General features: G+C 47.6%; 1 protein-coding gene across 2 annotated transcripts in view; it reads right to left on the bottom strand.

The window, feature by feature from the left end:
- CDK5RAP2 (CDK5 regulatory subunit associated protein 2) overlaps window positions 1–17932 on the bottom strand; it is a 180829-nt gene that overhangs the window by 18265 nt on the left and 144632 nt on the right. For both annotated transcript variants that reach the window (XM_060014248.1, XM_060014249.1), the window contains 4 exons: window positions 11824–11872; window positions 8951–9156; window positions 4787–4906; window positions 372–488 (listed from right to left, as the gene is read on the bottom strand). In XM_060014248.1, the coding sequence (XP_059870231.1) occupies window positions 372–488; window positions 4787–4906; window positions 8951–9156; window positions 11824–11872 (492 nt within the window). The remainder of the gene's footprint in view (window positions 1–371; window positions 489–4786; window positions 4907–8950; window positions 9157–11823; window positions 11873–17932) is intronic.

Here is a 17932-nt window from a genome sequence, read left to right as displayed (position 1 = left end):
AGAAACTTGCCTGACAGCAGGAAATCTCTGAAATTTGGGGAGCAATGTATTCCCAGCCCTTCTCTCCCACTGTGAACTAAGCCAAGCTGAGAGGTGGCTGCACAGAGGGGAGGGTGACAAGTAAGGAAAGGAGCACCTACTAAGCCCCTGTCAGAGGCACCAGGCTGCGGGCTGGACACTGCTTAGGTGTCACAACAGCCCTCTGAGGCGTTCCTATTTTACAGCTAAAACATACTGAGATTCAGGGAGGTTAAGCGACCTGCCCAAAGTCACAGGGCCACAGGACTTGGTCTCACTCCAGCGCCTGCATTCTCTCCACGCCACAGAGGGCTGTGGAGCTCCAGGCTGCGGACGGCTCCTCTCGTTTTTACCTCTGGATCCTTTAGCGAGCATTGTATTGAGGGCCTCGTTCTGCTTCCTCAGGAAACATATTTCTGATGTCAGAGAATTATGGAGCTCTGAACCATAAGCAAAAATGTTTGAAGAACCTATAAAAACACACATAAATAGTAATTTATAGATAGTCTCCAGGCCCGTATGGATGGAACTTTTTGGAAAACAGTTTTAAATAATGAGGAAACACAACACACAATGAAAATTACTCCTGTGAACTATCTAAGGTACTACCAGAGCCCAAAGGGAGATGAGAGTGAGCCTGAAAGAGGAGACGGAGGAGACTCCCCACATCCTACCCGGCCTCGGGGTGAACAAAGGAGAACCGGGCTGGCGGGGCGGGTGACAGTCTTAACCTCCACGATTTCTCTCCTGAGGTCCAAACCCTCAGGGGACCTCTCCACTGAGGCTCCGGTCCACTCTTCACCTTTCCCCCCAACCCTTCCAATCCCGCCCTCCCTCCTGTTTCCTGCCGGTGTAGACGGTCTCGCCTCTAACCCTAACCGGAGCCGGAAACCTGGGAGCCAGACTAAAGGCCTCTCTCTTCCACTGCCCAGTCAGGCAACCATGACTGCTGACTCTTCCTCCAAAATGCCTCGGACGCTGGCCCCCTCTTTTCTGCCCCTGTAGTTCAGCCTTACACCTTGCCCCGTTGCCTCTGCCAATGAGCTTATCATCCTAAACACGGTCCATTCAGGTTTCTTTCTGCTCAAAAATATGTGATGGCCCCACCATCACGTATTTGTGTTTGGTTGTGTGATTGGCAAAAGACAATCACACAACCAAACACAAGGTCCAAACTTCAGATCTCTATTATTTAGCTCGAATCTCAAGGCCTACACCCCACTCCCTCTCACACTAGGCCCTGGTGTCCTCAAACGCAGCCAGACTGAGCCATGCGTGCTCCAAACACACACCACACACACGGTCACACACCTCCCTGGCTTTACAGGATGAGGCACTCCCTTTGCCCAGAATGCCTATCACCTTCTTCACCTGTCAAAATCACACTCACCTTTCAACTCGTGGCTCATACTCACTGCCCCGAAGTGTAGACTAAAAAGACCAGGCTCTAAAGCTGGACAGCCTGGGTGTGAGGAAACTTACAAACTCTGATCGGTCTCCTTATCTGTAAATACCTGCCCGGGTACTGTCTATCTCCTGAAATCCTAGCCCTCCCTCCGTCCGGGCAGCTCCCTTGACACACCACCTCAGCACTGCCCGTGCTCGGAACTTTCTACGGCTGCACCATGTATGATGTTCATGTTCACAGCGACCCCTGGAGAGCACTTGCTGGGTGCAAGGCACTTTCTACACTTGGCAGGCGGATGCTTCCCGGTCTTCCTTACTGGTGGAGTCTACCACACCGCAGAGCCCAAATGCCAGACACCTGCTCTTCCAGTCCGGCTAGAACACGGTCATGTGCCACTTCTGGTCGATGAAACTTGACAGGAAGCCTGCTGGGAGCTTCTGGGAAAGCTTTTCCACCCGGATGAAAGGAGGACAGGCAGGAGCACGTGCCACCCTCCTCCTTCCCCGCTCTGGACCCTGTCCTGAGAGGAAGGGATGCTGCAGCCGTCACAGGTACTAACCCCGGGCCCAGCTACCAGTCAGTCAGACTTCAGACCTGCCTTAGAAACACCTGCCTCTGGATTTCTTGTTATGTACAAAGACATAAATCCCCATTGGTGACACCAGTTTCTACTCATATTCTGTTATCTGCAGCTGAAAACATCCTGATACACAACTGAGGACCTGTAATATCCAAACTCCCTCTAAGGAAGGTATGGTATTGTGTCTCCCGGAAGCCAGAGTTCATTCTCTTTCCACGCTACAGGCACTACCTTTTTCTCATGCTAACGGTTCACTGATTACAATGTCATATGTTTTTTTTATTCACGTGTATCTCTCCCCACTATCCTCCTCCACTCTCCCTATGAACTCTGGTGTCTTTCCAGAGACACCTGGGCTTGAACCACGGCTCCGGCTTCTTAGCAGCTGCATGATCTCAGGCAGGTCACATAACGTCCCTAAAGCCTCTATTAACTCAATAAAAATGACGGATGGATGTTACTGTTACTGCTATTACCATTCGTCAATCCACCACTGATGACAGGCTGGAGCCAAAAGAAGACCAAAGAGCAACCTGGATGAACAGGAACAATTCTACAGAAGAAGTCTCCTGCAACCACAGCTAAGGTGCTGACTTTTCAAAGGAATAACCAGGCCAAGGAACAGTTTCTGACAAAGCCTGAGCTAGCAGGATCCGCTTCGGATGCTACGAGGCCCATCTTTCCTCTGAACATCATCACTATACGCTTGTAGAACCGGTGACAAGCCGGAAGATGTAACACATGAGATGACAGTTTTTAACAACGTTCCACCTCAACATTACAAGGAGCCATGCCTTTCTCAAACCTGCTCCCAAGATGAACATTTCACAGCAGGAGGGAGGCAGAACCACTGTTATTTCTTTGTCTTCTCAGGGATTGTGACAACATGGTGAGAACAGCACGTCTTCCCACCAGCATAAATACTTTATGAATGCCTTTTTGTAAACCTTCCCATCAGAGTGAATTGCTCTCCAGAGCAACTGCCTGCTCCACTGTAGCTGGTGGCCATTTGAGTCCCCAAATAATTCTATAATTGGATTTGTCAGGGAAAATGTAAAACAGAATGAATCTAATTCAGGCATTACCAAGAGTGACTGTGATGGGCCCAGGCGTGTATTTCTTTCCTGTGTTTGATGTGACTAATAACTCAGATTAATCAATTTCCCTGGGAGTGTGAGGGGGAGGAGGGGCAGGATGCCGCTGGGGTTGGGGGGAGGAGGGGAGGGGGAGGAGGGAGAGAGAGAGAGATGGAACCTTTCTGTTTACCTTGCAAGCTACGGCATATATGGTACTTTGAAAAGATGTCCTTCTAGGCTGAAGGCTATGATGGGCTAGAATGCAGTGACGAGGGGTGCAAAGAAGCAAGTGCTGCCACTGACTACATCTTTCTAGAACTCGGTTATCTCATCCCTAGAAATGGCAACGACATTAGTGTCCCCACCCGGAGCAGAGCTTAGAGCTTTGCAATGTTAAACGAATAATGTTATACAAAATAAAACTGATGATGATGAAGAAAACCACCATCTCTTGGGTGAGGCACTGAGCAAGGCCCTATGTATAACACTGTCTCATTTAATCTCACAATGACCCCGTTTTGTAAGATAATGAAGCCTGGAAGGGAGAGGTGACTTGCCCAAAGTCACGGAGCTCATCAGCAGAAGAGCTGGGTCCCTACCCAGGCCAGTCCGGCTCCCAAACAAACTCAGGCTTTTCCTGGTGCACAGAGCTGCTCTCAAGATATATTCTGACCAGAGGGAGGACACTCTCTTTGGAGCAGCAAGGAAAGATGACCAAAATAGATTATTCAATGAAAGAAGGAACAGAGCAGTGATATAAAGCATTCTACCTTTCCGGCAGGTGAAGGAGACAATAAGAATATACATCTGTATCTGCATTAAGACTGTAAGGATAGAGAAGAAAACTAACAAAAGTGGGAGGAGAGAAGGGAGAACAGGACTAATGGGTACAGAATGGTGATATTAATTTTTGAACCACATGAATGTCTTGCCTATGGGAAAAAAATATGTATTTTTAAGCTTCGCATGGAAGAATAGTCCATTCTGAGCTAACTGTGGTTATGTAAGAACACTGGGGACCTCGTGATTGGCACGTGGGAGTTACCAGATTGCCAAAATGCATTATTAACAAAAAGACAAAATACTTTTTTTTTTTTTTTTTTTGCGGTACACGGGCCTCTCACTGTTGTGGCCTCTCCCGTTGCGGAGCACAGGCTCCAGACGCGCAGGCTCAGCGGCCATGGCTCACTGGCCCAGCCGCTCCGCGGCATGTGGGATCCTCCCGGACTGGGGCACGAACCCGTGTCCCCTGCATCGTCAGGCGGACTCTCAACCACTGCGCCACCAGGGAAGCCCTACTGCTTTGTTTTATTTTAACATACCTATCTATTTTGCTTCAGCTTCTAGAGTCAAATGAGGAGGCAACCACAATTCACAATGCCAGAGGCTGGCAGACTCCTCCAATGACCGGGAAACGAACATTTATCAAGTACTTGTTCTGCACCAGGGACTATGGGACACTCCGCTTAAGTTAGCGCACTTAATTCTCATCGCCACCAGAATAAAATGGGAATTATTATCCTCATTTAACAGATAAATTACTGTAACTGAGAGTCAGCAAGGTGAAGTAAACAGCAAAGTCAGGATTTGAACTGAAATCTCTCTGGCCACAAGTCCAAAGCTCTTCCCAATACACAGCGCACTTATCCAGGCAAATGCGCCACAAAGGAAGCCCTCACCGCCCTTTGGGAAGGTCCACCTTACCTTGGTCAATTTCAGAGCCTTGTCGCTCCAGCTGTCTCCGTAGCTTCTCATTTGTTTTAATAGATTCTTCTAAACGTTTTCTCAAACTTCGAATTTCTTGTATATGTTCCATTAGTAAGTCTACAGGAAGGAGGACATTTTTAATTTAAAGTCTGAAGCCCCCAACAAACTGAATAATTTATAGACTACGCAGTGATCTTGAAATTCTAAATAGTACTGGATATGTTAAGAGAGTCTTCCTGAGGCCTGGGGAGGCAGAGCTACTGCCCACAGCCCACAGCCAGTCTGTGATGATTCTCTGCAGCCCCCTACAAAGAAGATACTTTATATCACATGGAAAAATTACACACCATACAATTTTAATGCTAACTCTAATACAGCCTTTTATTCTTCTAAATATCAAATATTAATTTAAAATCTTCCTTTCAGGGAAACTAAAAGATCACTTTCAAGTTCGCCTGAATTGCCTGAGAGTTGATTAAGCCACCTTCATAACGAACTCAGATATTTTTGAGACTAATCCTTTGAGAGGAATATGTTAACCATTTATCACTTACTAATTCAAGACTTAAAAACAAGGCAAAACAATAATCCCAACACTGGTGAGAATGGTAAGAAGGGTGCTCTCCAGGAATACATCCTGTTAGCACGAGTATAAACGTGTATGACTCTGGGGACTATTTTTGTCATTAGCCTTAGAAAGGTTCTTTCCAATTTATTTTTACCAAATAATTCTACTTCTAGGAATCTATTTAAAGAGATCACCGGAGATACTGACAATCATTTGTCAGAATGTTTGGAAAGGTTCATCTCAGCACTATTTATAACAGTCAGAACTGAAAATAACGCAAATGATTACATTAACTGCTTTACATCCCTTATGATGCAATGTTACACAGCTATTAAAATTATATTATGAAGACCATATAATATCATGAAAAAATACAGATACAAAATGGGTTATTCAGCATAATCACAACTCTGTTTAAAAATCTGCAGACAGGAAAGACACATGTATGGAAAAGAAGGAAATACACCTAAATATTAACAGAGGTCGCCTTTAGGTGGTAGATCTTAGGCTTCTCAAAACTTTAATACTATATCTTAACATAATATTTAACAATATATAGAAATTTAAAATTTCTGAATTTTCTAAAATGAGCATGCTTTTAATTTCTCAGCCTCTGCCACAGCTCACTTTAACAAAGAAAGGAGGAAGTGCAGTTCCAGTCCAGAGGTAGGTTTCTAGTATCAGTGTTTACAGCATAATCACATTAAGTATCCAAAGGCAAAACTAATGTCTTTAATTCATCAATTAGGGGATACTCGGTTTTGTCTTGGTAATGTTTGTTTTAAAACATTATACTAATGTTATGACCCAGTTTTAATTCCTCCAAAATGACTTTCATTTAAAAGTATCACAATGTTACAGATCTTTTCCTAATTAAATAGTAATTCTGCCATGAATTTGAATGTTTATGGGATGACTTAATTCCCAGATCTTCAGCTATCTCCTATGAATGCCAGGAGTGCAGCAAGTCATTTGGCGGACTGTCTGTGGACCCCGCCTGCAGTAAACTGAAGCAGCACGGCAACACACCTCCCGTTCCTGCCTTGCTGCCCCGCAAATCTTCCAGCGGCCAGTCAGGTCTCAGTGAGTCAGGAACTTATCTGTTCTGACTGCAGCCTTCCTTCCTGGTTTATCCACGTCACATACTGCCGGCTTCTGGGGCAAAAACCCTCAGCAGCGATCGGTACAACACATCTTCTACTGAGACTGGCTGGAAGCTGGAATCATCCCTTGGCCTTAAGGAAACATTCCCGGTCGAATTGGACACCGCTTGTTAATTATGCAGCCCTAACTGGGCAGAAAGAAATACTATACTCATCTTAACACAGGAGAAAAATATCTGTCCCTCTTACAATAATACCCTTCTGACAAACGCCGCCTCTCTAAACCCATAAATCCTGCAAGCAGCAGCCACCACAAGCGACGGTATAAATATCTTTGCCGAGTAGTTCCAATTTATAGAATCTAGGTTAGGAAAATGCCCCAGAATAAGGGGAAAGCTTTATGTTCAAAGCTACTCCCTGCAGCACTGTTCACAATTGTGAAATTTTAGAAAATGACTTAAATGTTCAGCAACAGGGGAACATAAGGAAAACTGCAGTTCAGCCATTCAACGGACTATTTCAAAGCCACTGAAAATGATGTTATGTAACACGTCAGAAAACTTATGATATAATGCTAAGTGAAAAAAGGACAAGTACTAAATTATCTTTCTGCTCAGATTATAAGCGTGACAAAAGGAAAAACAGATGCAGAGACCAAAAGTCTGAAGAGAAACAAACCCAAAAAAGCTAACAGTGGGTTAATTAGGACAGCTCCAGAGAGCACTGTCCCCATTCGGGAAAGTGCCGGATAATCCACTTGAGAAGCCCAAGGTCATAGGTCCTCAGAGGACTGAGAAGTAAAAGATGGTTCTACACTGGAAATAAACCAAGGCTGGGGTGGCGGATGGGGCCTAGAGTGAGAAAAAGGAGGGCAGGCTGGGGGAGAAAGAGGAAGTGCCTGGTACCACCGTAGCAGGAGGGTCTTAAAGAACAGGGATCACAAATAGCCCGTCAACGATCAGGCTTGGCGCATTGTAAACCCCGCCCCTCTAGTCCCTGACACCTCAGTCTGCTCCTCCCACAAAGGCCCTGTGAGAGTGGTCTCGGGCAGCAGGAGGCAGCACAAGGGACAGGGAAACAATCCATGGTCTAACCCAAAGCAGGAGAAGGCAGAGAGTAGAGCCAGAAATAACTGAGAGGAACCAAGTACACAGAAACTCACAGAAACTGCAGAGGGATACGGCCACGAACCCAAAGAAAGCACATCTAGGTAACTGGTTACTGGAGGACCCCAGCTGATACCTGCGTTACATCAAACGTGTACACTTCATGCTCGAGGTCTGATTCCAAACCATGCTCCCCTGGTCCCTGTGTATCCTAAAGGAGCCTCGGAGGCGCCACTGGGGATAAAGGCTCCACTCCTTTGGGAAAAAGGTGTATCTTTTATATATCTTTTACATATATTCAGTTTCATCTGAAAAAAAGAAAAGGGAGGGGGGATTGCTGCTGCTAAAAAAATAGATTTAAAAATTTTGAAACCCTGGTTCTAATGTGATCTGGTGTCAACAAAGAGTTTTTAGCAGGGAGGTGTCTGATTTGTTCCCTGGGTCCATTCTGGGCACCTTGCAAACAACCCACTGGAAAAAGGAGAGACCAGAGGATGTCAGCTGAGGTCCAGAGGCTATACCAGGGCTCAGAAAACTATGGCCCCTGTGTCAAATCCACCCACCACCTGTTTTGGTAAATAAAGTTTTATTGAAACATACCCACACTCACGCATTTACGTATTTTCTACAGCTGCATTATGCTGCGACAGCACGACTGAGTAACTGCAACGGAGACCATATGCTCTGCAAAGCCTGAGGCACACAGTATCCAGCCTTTTACTGGAAAAGGTCTGTCTGTTCTGGTCTATACCAGTCCTTGAACTTATGGACAGTAAGCCCTACCTAATGCCCAACAGGAGGCAATCAAGACTGCAAACACAGAAGGGGTAAAGGGGAGCTCAGAGGCAGGTGGGGTCACGGGAGGCTGATTCTGCCAACTGAGCCCACGGCTCTGTGCCCAGAGGCAGGACAAGGGGCTGATGGAAAGGGCCGAGGGTCACACTAAAGAGAAACACAGCAGATTTACTGAATTCAAAATCTCCAAACAGGGGCCCTGTACAGTTCAAAGCAACGGTCCTCAAAGCGACACCACCTTAGGAAGAGCTCGAAAGAGACAGCAAGAAATGGGCCAGACCTAGACCTGATCCATAACCCCAGTGCTTTCCAGTCTGCCAGATAAGGAATGGCAAGGCATGTAACACGTCATCATTAAAAAATAAAAAGGACTTTTTCCCAATCTCCAACACTTTCAACAACCGTAGCTTTCCCCGGTGATGAAGGATAACTCTTAACAATGGGCCTGGGCCCTCGCAGGATCTCCTCTCACCTGGTAACTATTCCAATGTCACTATACTCTGCTTTAGTACGAAGGCAAGACAGCAAACTATCGTTCAAAGCAGGAAACTCTGGCTAGGTTTACGACGCTCAGTGAAGCTTGGCTTACCTTGAGAAACGTTGTTTGCCAGGACCGAAGTCTTCTCGGTCTCGCTGTCTTGCTTCTGGTCTCGTGAGGAGGACTTTGCGGACATTTCACAGTCGGACAGCACGTGACAGTTGGACAGCATGTGACCGTCGGACAGCGCGCGTGAGGCTGAGGGCGCAGGAGACTCAGGGAGAATGTGTTGGTAGCTTAAGTTGTCTTCCTCAGTCCTTGACCATCGGGATTGAAAGAGAAATCATTTTCCACACTAAGATCCCAAACCAGGACCATGACTTAAGAACACTTAAGATGACTGGCTCTTTGTAATCTACCCACATTTGCAATGGTGTTCTGGAGGCTTTTTGTTTCCCTAGAGCATTTTTTAGCAAGGATACTCTAAAAACAAACACAAAGAGGGCTCAGTGGGCTTGACGTGGAGCCAGTGAAGGAGGGGGAGCCACCGTCTGGCTGGTAGTGGAGGGACCCTGAGAGAGGGCATGAGTCAGCGGCAGCTGCGTATCAACTGGCCGCTCTGTACCAGGCATTTTACGCAGACGGTCCTCCTTGGTCCTCACAGAATCCCTCTGAGGTAGGGAGGACCATCCTCATTTAGAGCTGCGGGGACGGAGGCGCATCAGAACCTTGCCCACAGTCTCACAGCTTGTACGTGGCAGCGCACACATCTGAATCCACGTCTGTCTGGCTCCAAGGCCCCAGGAGAACGTGGGGGGCCAACCCAAACCCACGAGGTGGACTTGCGGGTTTAAAAACCTCAAAACCCTCACGGTCCGCAAGCAGATTCCGGTATCACCATTGAGGCAATCATCTGGTTAGTGACCTGTATTACCCAAGGGCCACCTAAGCCGGGAGGAAAACCACCCTGAACTCTGTGAAGAGCCCACGTGAATCCCCATTACAGATAAGCTCCTTAATTTAAGCTCTTTTTTCTCCCACTTTTTCCTATTCCTTCTTGTCTCATTATTCATGAACTCAGACAAGAGCAGAGGACTTAAAGCTGCAGCGCATCCACTAACAGGTAAACAGCAGATGCAGTTGTGCTCAGACAGCGTGATGGATGCGATGGCTTGCTGCTGCCTTGCAGAGTGCAGAAGGGGCCGAGGGCACACATTTAATTAGCGTGAGCACTAAGCCTACAGCTGAAAACAGCAGAACAGAAGGAACAGAAACAAACCTGCCAGAAAGGGAAGGGTGACACGTGGCTGAGGAAGGCCAGAAGAGGCTCCCTGCCATTCTCCAAGCAACCACGGTCGGCTTTCAAGATGGCCAATCGGATCATGTCTAGTCCCAGCTTACTCTCCTTCAAAGACTCCCCTCTTCCTGTAGAACAGGATTTGGGCTCTTAAGGCAGTATCTGAGGACCAGCCCAAGGCAGCCCTGCCTGCCTCTCTAGCCTCACGTTCCATGCACCAGCCACGCAGCTCAAAGGGGTCGTGTCTCCGTCACCTCGAGGGGGGACACTCTTCCAACAAGCCACGTCCCGGAGCCTCGTGCTTCAGATCTCAGCGAAGACCATCTCCACTCGGGGAGGCCCTTACTGCCCTCTCCGCAGCCTGCCGGTGGGACATGACCCACCGTTATTATCAGGACAGAAGTGGAGGGTTGAACTGGGAAGGGTCTTGCGAATACCGCAGTGGGAGAGGAAAGTTTCTTCTAAACTTACAGAAGCCCTGAGTAAAATGCCCTCCAGTGAAGAGCTGTGATACCTCCCTGCCTGCCCACCCTAACGATGCTGGAGGCCTTCACGATGCCAGTAAAATCTGAAACTCTGCACCCCAGACTGGTCTTTATTTCTTTATTTTGCCCCCAGGAGTCCAAAGGGTCGCAGCTCCAAAGATGAGGGAAACAGCAATGGCACTAACGACAGTCAGAACCTTGAACAAGTCAACAGAGGAGGGCGAGACCCTGACGTTTCCAGTTGGCCACAGAGGCAAGCTAAGAGTGCTTGCAATCCATTTATTCCATGAACATTTTTAAAAAATTCCAACCACATGCCAGATAGCTGGGGCTAGAGCAGGTGTGCAGATATTAAAGAAGTCTTTGCCCTCAAAAGGCAATGTGCAATAACAATAACAGCCCAGGTGCTGGAGCATAACAGGTTCAAGTTCAAATCCCAGTTCTGCCTCTTAATGGCAAGTATGCAACTCTGACCCTGAAGGTCCTCATCCTAAACTGGGAACAATAATGCTCACCTTGTAGGGTCAGAAATAACGGATGTGAACGCCTAGGGCAGCAGCTGGCACATACCATACCTAGTTAATGCTGTCTCCTTACCTCTTTCAAGGAATCCTGGGCACGGAAAGATAAATGCAGAAAATATTATAATACCATGTGGTAAGTGCTAGAGTGTAATTATGTGCCAACTGCTATAGGAAGGATCACTGATGCGGGGATGCAGTGGAGAGACGGGGGTGTCGGGGAGAGCAAGGTCCGTTTCCATGTGAACTGACTCTGAAGAAGGATTTTTAAATTATAAGCAGAAGAAGGCAGTGTACCGCTTGTGTACAGGCGTGGCCTGGAGAACAATCAAAACGAAGATTAAGACTGAAGCACGGGGTACACGATGAAAAGGAAAGATGGGTCAGGCTCAGGAGACTGGAATTCATCCTGCAAGTATCCAGGAGCCAACAGAAGGAATGTGTCATCTGGGTCAAATCACCCGACAGAAACGCCAGGAGCAACCTAATGCAAATGAATGAAGGCTGCGGGACATACGGCGTGAACTTCTGGTTTTGTATGACCACTGTCAGCTTCACAGGTATTTTTGCTTTATTTACAAGACGCAGGAAACTAATAGAACAGGAGGGAGCAGAACACTCAAAACGCTGGCAGACAAACCTAACCCATGACGTCTTCTTACCAAAAGGCCACACACTCACCTCTCTCTCAGTTCCTTCTGGGTGCTCGTTTCCGCTTCAACTGAATTTCCTGGAAGCAGAGATAACATCAAGAAGGAAAACATTAAAAAAAACAAAAAAAAAGTGCTCCCTAACAATTTCTTCCTCATCCATTTGTTTAAACACTCTTCATAACAGTCCCGGATATTTAAAGTAGGATTACCAAGAATACCACTCAGACTCTAGACTCCTCCTTTATCACTGCTCTGGCGCTAGTTCCAGGAGGAAGGTGATGGCACTGAATCTAAAAAGCAATCACAAAGGCGCTGCTGGGTGCAGAGGCTCTTCTTCCTTCTCTAAAACTCTGATACTAACAGAATACAGGCTTGTTATAGGAAACGGGTAACAGAATTAAGAGAAAGAAGATCGCTACCCTCCAGGTACCCACCACAGACGTGTTACTGGCTTTCCTTCCATTCTTTTCTTCCACGCATTTTGACATGGGTGACACTGTATCACGACTTAATTTTTCACTTTGGCCTTTATTATGAGCATTTCACTTACCAAATTTGCCTTAGTAACGGCATGTTTAATGAGTACGTGAATATTCCCTTGGAGGTGGACATGGTCCAGTTTCTGCCAGTTCCCTAGCTGATGTCTAGGCCCTCTCCAATTTTTCACTTTTAAAAAATAAATAAAATAAACTTCTTTGTGCATACAGCTCTATCTACACTGAAACTCTCTCCTCCGGAAAGGCTCTCAGAAGCGGGGTTCCTAGGACAAGGAGGCTGTGAGTGCGGCTAAAAAAGCTGGTGCCTGCAGCAGGGGGAATGACTAGAAGAAAAGACAGAAGAAAACAAAGTAAGTGGCTCAGAACGCAGCCGGGGACAATGCTCTGCGCCCCCTGCGTGTCATCATGCGCTGCTTCAAAGGAACATGTGAGCCCAGATTTCAGAGATGAACAACTTTAGTTTAAAGATACTTCAGAACGCTGGAAACTGCAGACGGGGAGGAGCCCGTTGAAGAAACGAACGCGTGGCTAAAGGAAAAACAAGCCTCCTACGGCAGCAGTGGAAAGATGAGGCTATAATTAAACTGCACCCACACGTACCATTTTCAAAACTACTCATAAAAGGAAAAGTTCTCAAACACCACCGTGTGGAGGAAAAGATCACGGGAGACACGCACATCTGCTCTGTATCTTGTGGTTCCCACCCACAAGCTCCCCAGGCCAGCTGGGTGGCTGCCAGGGCTCCCTCTCCACCCACCGGGCCGGGCCCTGGGCACCAGCACCACGCAGGGTGCATGGGCTCCGGGAATGGGTGCTGAGGGCGGTTCCTCGGTAGCCACCGTCTTCTTCAGGCCTCACAACAACCCTACGGGCACAGTGTCCGGATCTCCGTTTGACGGTAAAGACGTGAAATCCAGGAGGTCTAATGTTCCCACTCTCCCACTCTCCCCACTTCCCACTCTCACCTACTTTACTGTTTCGGTGAAGCAAGGGCAATGGAGACATTCTCACAGCTGCCCCACCACAAATCTACATCTCCATCCTCTGGTTCCATCGCGACCGAAACTGGTATGATATCTGGACCCCCCAAGAGGTAGGGAGAGGTTGACAGGCCTCCACCCCAGGGGATGCTCTCAAGGGCTCCCCGTCTCTGTCCTCTGCATCCCGCCTCAAGGGGGGAATCTACATCTGATACCCCTGACTGGTCAGATTCCAAGACCCTGACATTCCAAGTCCCACATGAACGGGCATGGATGAGTGTACCTTAGAAGAAGAACTCACTTGGCGTTTTCCTCTCACACCTGCACAGGGCTGCTTACTAATGTTCAGTTAATGATACGACTTTGGCCCTTAGACCCTAAGGATGGGCCGTCTGCCCCAGCGTAGCCTTCCAAAGAGCTCAGGGCTCTACACGCGCTAGGCAGGCAAGCAATAACGCAACATCTGCTTCACATTTACCGTCGTTCTTCAGAGGCACGTGCCTCAGGGACTACAACTGGCCCAGCACAGGCTTCAAGCATTCTGGCTCACCTAACCGTAAACTCATCTTAAAACCAGCAAAAAAACTCTCCTCGATTCCTGACAAAGTCCAGGACCACAGATGGAGTCCGTGACCCGGATGCCACCAGCAACCCTTGGCTCCCCTTCTTCAAACCAGAGATGCTTTGGGGAGCTTGTAATGACTCAACAACTGTACTCCACTCATTTCGCTTCCACCACAGAGTTCTTTAAAACCAAGTGACAAATTGTTACTGTGGGACTCATAGGGAGATCGTTGATACAACTGATGCATTGAATTTCTTGGTGGAATCTGCCTTCACACAGGTGAGAGGGTACCATCTGTCAGGCTATTCCAGAAGCTTAGGAAGCACGTCATGGAAACACTCTCCCATCTCTCAGGCAAATCTTATTGCTACACCTAAAAAGCTGTGGAGTATGTGGCAGTGGGGGGGTTTCATCTTTCCAAATAAAGAGACATCTAGTTATCCGACACACAGCTGAACAAGCACGAGAATCACGATGCAGGACAGGCTTGTAACTGATGGACCCGCCTTCAGTCCCCTCCCCTCACTGACCCCTCTGCACTCGGCCACCACGTAAGAAGCCTCTTGTGAAATGGTACTCCCTAGGTCAAAACCCATCAATCGTACGAAATTAAGTTCAAATATCAGAGCCTGGCATCTCCTACGTGACCCAAATGTTTCTTCCTTTCCATCTCACTGGTAATTCATATTAAATATTTACAGTCCTCCTCCCGGGTACCTGTGCCCGACACTGAGGATACAGAGATGAGTGAGGGCCCTGCCCCAGTGAGTTCACAGCTGAGTGGGGACGGTGGACCCAAAAGATAACTACACGACAGCGCTGTGACAGAGGCAGCATCGGATGCTGGGGGAGGACCCACAGAGGAGACAAGCACGATCCAGCCTGGACCATCAGAGAACTTACAGGAGATGACAACTGATCTAGATCTTTCAGGCAGGAAAGAACTGCTTTATAAAGGTAAGAAGCAGCTAAGGTGCTGTGTGGAGGGCAGATTCCACAGACACTCAGGAGAGAAAGTCCTCCATTCCATCGGACAGCCCGGCGCACATAGCTAACCAGAGCTTGCACGCCCCATCACCACTCCCAAGACACCCTTTCCCACCAGCTGTGAATCCTCCCACTGTGGAAGACTGAGCTCCAATATCCTTTCCTCCTGGAAGCCTCCCTTCAGAGTCCACAGTGCCCCCCCTCCAAGCTCAACTATGTGGGCCAGACAGAGGCAGAGCACATTTCATCCAAGGGCACCCCAGAGCCAGGTCCACACCACATAAAACTCCCAGCAGCAGCATCAAATCCTGACCGGGCACTACCTGTCTGGTCCCTTCCCAGGCTGGGAGGCCAGGACAAGACCAGGCCCCCACCTTCCAGGAGCTTACGCTCCGAAGAAATAAAATATGCCTACAAGAAATCGTTGCTGTCACCTCCTGAGCTCCCACTACTGGCCAGGAGGACACCAGATGCTTTAATAATCTCAATCCTCACCAATAACTCTGCCAGACAGGTGCTATTACCTCACAGAGGAAATCTGACCCTTAACCACAAAGCTGGGATTTGAACTCAGGCCTGTCTGGTTCCAAAGATTCTGTTCTCTCCACCCCATCACGTGGCCCCCATCACAAGGCCAGAAGTGATGCCATATGAGAGCTACAACCAACCCGGCAACAAAGAAAATGAATAGGTTTGCTTTCACTTGAAGTGAACAAATGAAGCTTCCTGGAGGACGGGCAGAATTTCTAGAAGTGGAGAGGGAGTAAAAAAAAGCCTTTTAGAAAAGGACTGATTTGAACAAAGTCCCAGAAGTGGGGAAATGCAAAGCCAGGCCCATGGAAATTGTTGACAAGGACACCCAATTTGACAGGAGTGTGAGGGGCATGACCTCATGGGGGTCAGGTTAGGCTGTGAAAACAAGCTGCCTGGGTTCAAATCCAGACTCGGCCACTTCCTGTGTGACCTTGAGCAAGTAAATTAACCTCTCTGTTCCTCATTATTAAATGAGGATACTAAATAGTAGGCTGAGAACAATGCCTGGCATACAGTAAGACCAGCCCTCCCCATTGGTTCTCCTTCATATTCATCATTATCATTCCGAGGTTAGAGGGCTGGAAAAGGCAGACCGTGGAAGCCCTTGAAAGAAATGGATGCTTCGGTCCAGAAGAGAGTGGATATATGTATACGTATAACTGATTCACTCTGCTGTACACCTGAAACTAATACAGCATTGTAAAGCAACTATACTCCAATAAAAATTAATTTTAAAAGAAGAAATGGATGTTTCGGGTTCATCCCTGTGGTAAAGGAGCACCAAGGGAAGGGATCCCAGCAACTGTCTTCTACTCATGCGGCTAAACCCTGACACACACGGTGAGCTTGCTGAAGACAGGGACTATCTCACCATCTTCTTTCTCAGCACTCACTCAAAAATACCTGAAGACAGGGCTTCCCTGGTGGCGCAGTGGTTGAGAGTCCGCCTGACGATGCAGGGGACATGGGTTCGTGCCCCGGTCCGGGAGGATCCCATGTGCTGCGGAGCGGCTGGGCCCGTGAGCCACGGCCACTGAGCCTGCGCATCCGGAGCCTGTGCTCCGCAACGGGAGAGGCCACAACAGTGAGAGGCCCGCATACCGCAAAAAAAAAAAACCTGAAGACAAAAACACAGCCTTCCTGATTCTGATTCATGCTACTGCTCTCAGGAGGTACCACGGTCAAGGATATGGTGGAAAACCTGGGACTGCAACACCAGTCCTTGATCTATTTGGGGTCTCAACCCACTTTGAGAATCTAAAATTTATAGACTATCACCCCAGAAAAACACCAACACTCACAAAATCTGGAGCAGGGCTCCAGACCCCTAGTGAACTCCCCAGCCTATGGAGAGAGGCAAGAATCCCAGCTCTAATCCTTACCAGCATTAAGAAAGCACACTACCATCCTACTTCTTGGGTTCTACCAATTAAATATCATTAAAGAGGGCTTCCCTGGTGGCGCAGTGGTTGAGAGTCCGCCTGCTGATGCAGGGGACACGGGTTCATGCCCCGGTCCGGGAAGATCCCACATGCCGCGGAGTGGCTGGGCCCGTGAGCCGTGGCCGCTGAGCCTGCGTGTCCGGAGCCTGTGCTCCGCAGCGGGAGGGGCCACAGCGGTGAGAGGCCCGCGTACCGCAAAAAAAAAAAAAAAAATCATTAAAGAAATAGCAAGGATGTGCACAAAGATTCCAATCCACTGTCCTTTATCATAGTCCCAAACTGGAAACGAACTAAATATCCATCTAATGGGGAATGGTTAATTATGGTACATTCATACAAAAGAATGCGCTGCAGCCACTAAAACCTACAACGTAGATTAACATTTATTATCTATAATTGAACGAAGGGAGAGGTTGCAAAGCGTCCTACTTCCACCAAAAATACACATATGTATAAAAAAGGTCTGGAGAGTATACACTCCAGGGTGTTCATGTTTTGCTGTATAAATGATAAAATTATGGGAGTATTCGCTCATCTGCTATCCCACAATAAACATGTACCGTTTTGTATTAATAAAAAAAAAAAAGGGCTACATTTCAATTTTTTAAGAACTCATGCTACGCAACTACCTCAAATATAAAATTACTTTATGGTAAGCTCATTTCATAATTCAGGAGCCAGACTCTTCAGATGGCATCCCAGAAAGACCCACCTCTGTTACATTTTATTCTCTAAGAAAAAGAGCTGCTGTAGTGAGGCTCCTGAGACTTTTATGCCTTTTGTAGAAGAGAATTAAGTTCTGTGTTTGTGTTGTCTGCTAAGCCCGAAATGCTTCTGCTTCCAGACCCATAGGAAACAAGAAGTGAGATCTCCTTGGGTCTGTCAAGGTAAATAACTAAAAAATAAATCAAGGGGAGGCGGGTGGATGAGGGAGGGAGGGCATCTGGTGCCAGAGGCAGTCTCTCTCAGCCTCCCACTCCCAGGTGGAGGGCCTGTAGGAAGAAAAGAGACAGATGGAAAATGCCTCGGGCCGGGAAGACACAGCTCTCTCTTGAGGACCCACTTATCCCTCCAATAATAAAATGGAAACTAGCTTATTTGGGAAACCTTAGCCAGAATAAAAGTAGATTTC

This window comes from Delphinus delphis, chromosome 6, assembly GCF_949987515.2.
Source record: "Delphinus delphis chromosome 6, mDelDel1.2, whole genome shotgun sequence".
NCBI classification, from domain to species: Eukaryota; Metazoa; Chordata; class Mammalia; order Artiodactyla; family Delphinidae; genus Delphinus; species Delphinus delphis.
This window is presented reverse-complemented; position numbering and strand designations above follow the sequence as displayed.